This window comes from Talpa europaea (genome assembly GCF_964194135.1).
Source record: "Talpa europaea genome assembly, chromosome: 4".
Classification (NCBI taxonomy): Eukaryota; Metazoa; Chordata; class Mammalia; order Eulipotyphla; family Talpidae; genus Talpa; species Talpa europaea.
The window spans coordinates 130,498,158-130,504,157 of NC_140070.1; the positions used below are offsets into that span (position 1 = coordinate 130,498,158).

At 32.2% G+C, this 6,000-nt stretch overlaps 1 protein-coding gene across 2 annotated transcripts in view; it reads right to left on the reverse strand.

Moving 5' to 3' along the window:
- TMPRSS15 (transmembrane serine protease 15) overlaps positions 1-5,591 on the reverse strand; it is a gene marked incomplete at both ends in the record, with an annotated part of 89,141 nt that extends 83,550 nt beyond the window's left edge. For both annotated transcript variants that reach the window (XM_084231742.1, XM_084231741.1), the window contains 3 exons: positions 1,505-1,572; positions 1,843-1,973; positions 5,447-5,591. In XM_084231742.1, coding sequence (XP_084087868.1) covers positions 1,505-1,572; positions 1,843-1,973; positions 5,447-5,591 — 344 coding nt within the window. The remainder of the gene's footprint in view (positions 1-1,504; positions 1,573-1,842; positions 1,974-5,446) is intronic.
- Positions 5,592-6,000: the final 409 nt, after the last annotated feature.

A 6,000-nucleotide genomic window follows, 5' to 3' on the forward strand; every position in this document is an offset into this window, starting at 1 on the left:
ATAATTTCAAACACAATGATTTAACTACTTAGAGAATGAAATTAAATATAAGGGGAAAATGCCAACATATAAAAACTTACTTTTAGCAAATTTTCCCAATCCATTAAAATACAGTTACCCCGCATGTTGTAGGCAAAGGGTTCCATAACCTGTCCTGGACACTGTGCTTGTATGGATTTCACTGGGCAGATCCTTAGGAATGATAGAGAGGTGTCTGGGAAGCCTCTCCTTAAGGAATGCTAAGACCTTTGAGAATTAAATCCCAGTTGATGTTTTAATGCAAATGTCCACAGTCAATCCTTTACCATGTTGGGAAAAAAATTTTGATTCCACACACTTGAAAGCAGATAAACGACTGAAAAGTGTGGCAAACAGTTTTTATGCATGGCCTTATCTTCACAGAATAAATGTTGAATGGATATTTATAAAATATTGGGAAAGATAAAATAATGAACTTTTCCTAAGAGTCCCCGTCTCCCTATCATCCTGTTACAACCTTAACTATAACCCTGTCTCCCTATAACCAATACACAAGGTTATGAGAAAGAGTAAGTCTTAGACAACACAAGTAGACATCTCTGTACTGTAGATTGGAATAAGACAGTAGGAGGAGGTAGGGGTGGCTGGATTAAGTCTCAGATGCTGTGGAAATTCAGTGTGGTAAAAAATGATAAATATAAATAGGCAAGAGAGAAAAGGGAAAGGAAGGTAAGAGGAGAAAAGAATGGGAAGAAAAATAAAGAGGAAAATATTTTTAACTTTTTTTGACATAAAAGATAAAGTTTCCTGCTTTTTTTTTTTTCATTGTACCTTCCACTAATAGGATATTTTGTCCAACAGTAAGTGGCAAGGACTTAAATTTCCCCCACTCATTGAGTAATCCTCATTTGACCTTCATTATTTTCTAAGCTTGATCTCTTTTGACTTGGCTTTGTACCTCTTACTTTTGACTTGAACTTTGTCCCTCTCTATGGTTCCTGAGAACTAAATTCTCTTTTACTAGTATCAGGACTGTTGTGAAGATCATATACCAAATACATTTGTCACCAGTTTCTCTGATTCATTTATTGCTGATTTGAGATAGGAAATTAACTTTTTCATAAAGTCAATCTCATTGTGTTTCATTGACCTTGAGTTTTCTATTCCTCCCACTTGATACAGTTTAAATATCTGTATGTTCTGATTATAAATTATAAATAGTATGCAGACTATTTCTCTACATACTACTTACATTCAAAGCCAGTCCTCTCTATGTGTTTCTGCAGAAAACATGTTAACATAAGGTCAATTATACAGAGTTAGTTAGTTATTATTATTATTTACTATTAATATGAAAGTTTATGCTGTACCACTTTTCCCAATCCTCAATAAAATTTAGAATGTCACCACTTTTCCTAAATATAGTGATGCTATTTTATGAATATTAGTGAAAAGATCACTAATTATGACTCTGTGAAAGGAAAATTTTCACTCTAGTGAAAGGAAAATTTTGAGCTATACTCACGTAAATTGTAAAACTCTTGAGTGTTTATATATATTCTTCAGATTACTTGATTGAAAGATCTCATCCAACTAAAAAAAAAAATTTAAAAAGCACATTAAAGATTTAAACTTTTATTTAAAACTAACCAATGTAATTTTTATTATAAAATTATTTATTATAAATAATTGGGAAATTTCCTTTTCTGTGGTGAAGGTGTTCATATATCTAATTGTCCTGGGCATATTACATTTATTTATTAATTTTTTAAAGCAAGGAAATGAGATCCATGTATCTTTTTGTGAGTAATTAATGAAACTATGTCATAAAATCTATAGCCAAACAAAACTAGAGTTCCCTACCATTTGCTGAAGGTCAAATGCAAGCACTTTGAACTCCACTGAGAGTTTATCTTGCAAATTAGGATTAAATGTAGCTCCCGATGTTATTTTAAATGTTCCTCTGGCTTCATGACTTTTTCCAAATTCTGCATCTAGATGAATTAAAAAGAAACAAAACATTAAAAATGCAAATTAACGACAGAGAATATACACATTCTGGCTTAGACGTAGAAGCAAAATTCTTGCTTAACATGTTGGTCTTGCTTTTTAACATATAGTGTTAACATGTTTTTAACATGTAGTTTCTGCTTTTCCTAGGCAGTCTTCATGTTTCATAATCAGGTTTATTTTTAGATGTCTATTTGTTTCAAAAGATTGAAAAATAAGCTTCTTCACTATCCAATTAAATTTTTTTCTTGTCTTTGAAGACTAACCGACACGTCAAGCTTCCAGGTTATTTTTATTATTGAGATTTCTGTTGGAAGACACAGGATGGGCAAGTTCCACCAATTATGGGAACCAATTCAGGGAAACATGGTGAGAAATGAACCATTAAAAGTTTTGTAGTTGCTTTCAGACACTTCTTGAACACCTAGCATCCAGGAATACTGCTGGTTTCCTACATGCGGATCGCTGTGAAGATTTCAGTGTGTTTGTTACTTTGAAACATAGCTTTGAAGCTACTTCTTTCATTCTAATAATTATAAAATTGATATGTATGACCTTTTGCTTTTAGATGATAGCTATCATTATTGCAGCAGTTATTGAAAATGCTGCAAAAAATATATTATCTCAATAGGAAAAAATGTAAGGAAAAAAGTTAATAAATTGAATATAAGTGTAGGTAATGGCATGTACCATTAAGTCCTGCATAATCTCTTTATCAGAATATTTTCTTTGATATATATTTATATTGAAAATGAATCACTTCAACTGAAACCCTCATAATGATAATTCATAATGATAAAATCATCAATGTAATAATAATGATACATAATTGACCAGGGTTATGAAGATGCTATTTCTTCTTTTCCAAAATGGGCAATAGGAAATTATATTCATTAAGAAAATTTCCCAACATGATAAAGGTCATAAGTGACAGATCTGGAATCTGGATTTAGTAATAACAAACTTTAGAACCCAGAATCTGTCATACATTGACACCAAACTTCCCAGGCTATATGGAACTGTAGAAATAATATCTTATATAATCTAAACAGTTACAATTGCCTAATTAATGTAACACTGTTACTTATACTGTTTAATTTGCTTTTTAAATATTCAAAATCACATTTAGATCTACATGTTTAAATATGTGAACGACAAGGAAAGACTGAGGATCTGTCATGGAGAGGAGGCTACAGAAACATGATAACTAAATCTTTATCGGAATCCGTATTGGATTCTGAATAAGTAAAAGAAAGTGGAAAAACTGGTAAAATTTGAATAAAATGTGATTTAGTTAATAGGATTATATCGATGTTCATATTTTGGTTTTGACAATTATATTATACAAGATAACTGACACTAGTTAAAACTGGATAGAGGTTATCAAGACCTGCACAATTTTACAATGTTTTTGTAAGTCTAAATTGATATAGTAAAACATGAATTAAAAATATCATAATTTATGCCTTCTAATGCTCTTTTATAGATTTAACTGAATCCCTTTTTATATTCTTTTGTTCTCTATTAAATCATATTAGCTTTTATATTTATTCTCTATTTTAATTGTAGAATAGCCAACTTTTGTATCTTTACTGAACATCAAAGAATCCAATGGACTTCCAAATGATTATACAAACTTGAGTTATTCAATTTAAAAAGACTAAAGCACTTAATTTTCTAAAGGTCTAGCTGAACTTCTATTTAGTTATTTTTCCTATAGTCATATGAGATATATAAAAGTATTCTTTTTCCTTAAAGTATATCTCTGTAAGTAGCTGTAGTGTTTACATAAATTTAGGGTTATATAGGAATTATTTTATTAAACTATAATTATTTACATTCATATTTGTTACATTTGAATTAATACTTATTTATAAACCAGAAGAAAATAACTAAATGAAAGGCTGACTTTTCTTGATAAAACCCAATTCAATCACATTTAAAAAGGTTTAACCTGTGACTCTTCAGAAAGAATTAATATGCCTACTTTTTACAATTCATCATATAAAAAATGCGAACATTTTCTCAGGAAAAAAAAAAGTGTAATATTCAGGTTATTGTCTATGACGGCAGTTTTTAAAAATTATCTATAAAATAGCAAATGGTTAATAAGAGCAAAGTCTCACAGTCAGATTATCTAATTTGGAATCTTTTATTATCTAGTAATATAATATAAATTTAAAGAAGTAACAAGTTCTATCTCTGATTTCTCATATACAAAATGAGGGCAAGAATAACAACTAACTCATAAGATTTTTTTGTTTGTTTTTTTATATGCATGTTGCAGCTTATAACAGTGAAATGATACAAATAAAACTTAATAAAGCTAAAAGTTGCATTGGGCAGAGTCTAGGAAATACCAAGTTCAAGTTTGTTGTTGTCCATTCCCAGGGGGCATATGGACAGTGCTTAATTCATCTAGCAGCTGTGTGTGAGCTTACTCATCTCACATGCATTGATAGAAAATATAATTTAATTTTAATTTTTTTGGTTTTTGAGGTACTACTATTTTACATCCTTGCTAGTGTGTCCACGGTATAGGATTTCCCCCTTGGGTGTTGTCACTCTAGCACTTCCACCACCCATGCACGTAAGTTGCAACAGAAGAATATAGTTGAAAATCTTTGAAACCCAAGCTCTGAGTAATGGTATTCTCTCTTCTTTTTTTTAAATCACAAGTTACTACTTAGGCACCTTCACATTTCTATAAGTCTGCATTTGCATCCAAGCTCCCTTACATTGTTTACATTCAAATTGTTGTCCTAATAAGAGAGTGAAGTTATTATTCTCTAGGAAAAAACAATATTTTCTCTTTAACTTGTCTAGTTATTGACCTGTATAGTCAATGTTTTAGTATGTTTATGATTTAAATCCTGCCGTGATGAACATACAGCCTATGAGATGTATCTTGTTCTATTGTGAAACTGAGAAACTTGCCCTTTTTTAAAGATTTATTTATTTATGTATACAAGAACTGGGATGTAGGCCGAAGGTGCGGTAGGTGAGAGGATTCACCAGAAACAGTGGGAGGCAGGATACGCAGATCTACTGAAATACGCTGCTGAGAGGAGCAGCAGACTAGACAGGACAGGTCTGCTGCACCCTGTGGGTCAGCTCCCTGACCGGGATTGAACTGGTGTTGCAGTGGCTGGTGATAGCTTCATAGCGCTGTGTCTTTAACCCCTGTGCCACCAGGGAGGCCCAGAAACTGAGAAACTTGCATAACGTGGTTGGACATCCTTTCCCCCTAACAGTTTATTTTAAAAACTTAAGTCTTAGGTTTTAACTCTGTAAATTTCAAATTTTATGCCGATTAACTTTTTAAATACTCTATGATGTGACAGTAAAATAGCCGAATCTCAGAATGAGCATAAATACCTTGTCATGAAAACACAGCAATGCATATAACTTATCAGCAGGTAAGAACACCTTCAATAGTCAATGGTATATAACTTACCTTTTTGTGACTCCTTGATTGCCAGACAGGACACCGCAATTAATCCAGCACAAACCACCACCATCATGACAAAGAGAGCTGCAAATATGGCTTCATAGGTGTTGAGACAACAGTACCTGGCAGGTACACTTCTTTTTGACGTCATTTTTGGCTTTTGAAGGTATAAAGACCTTCACCACCTGGAAAAAAAACCCCTCAAGTCTTCAAAGATTTGTAAAGCAGCAACATACATCTACACTAATCTTACCAGTGTGTGTAAATGAGTCAAGTAGTTCCTTTGGCAACATTATTAAGTAGCTTTAACAGGTCAGTTAAGAAGGTATAAGTGAGTCAAAAGATGCCTAGAGTTGTAAAAGGTAATCAGTATGAATCCGCCACGTGTCAAGATGAATAAAAATACATGCTGTAAACAAATACAAGACTTTATCATTTTGAAAACTATTAGTTATTAGGCACGTGACCTAGATATTCGAACAGAGTTCCAACAGATCAACCTTCAACCCTCTGACTCAGGTCATTAATGATGTAGACATTCTAAATGACGTAGACATAGA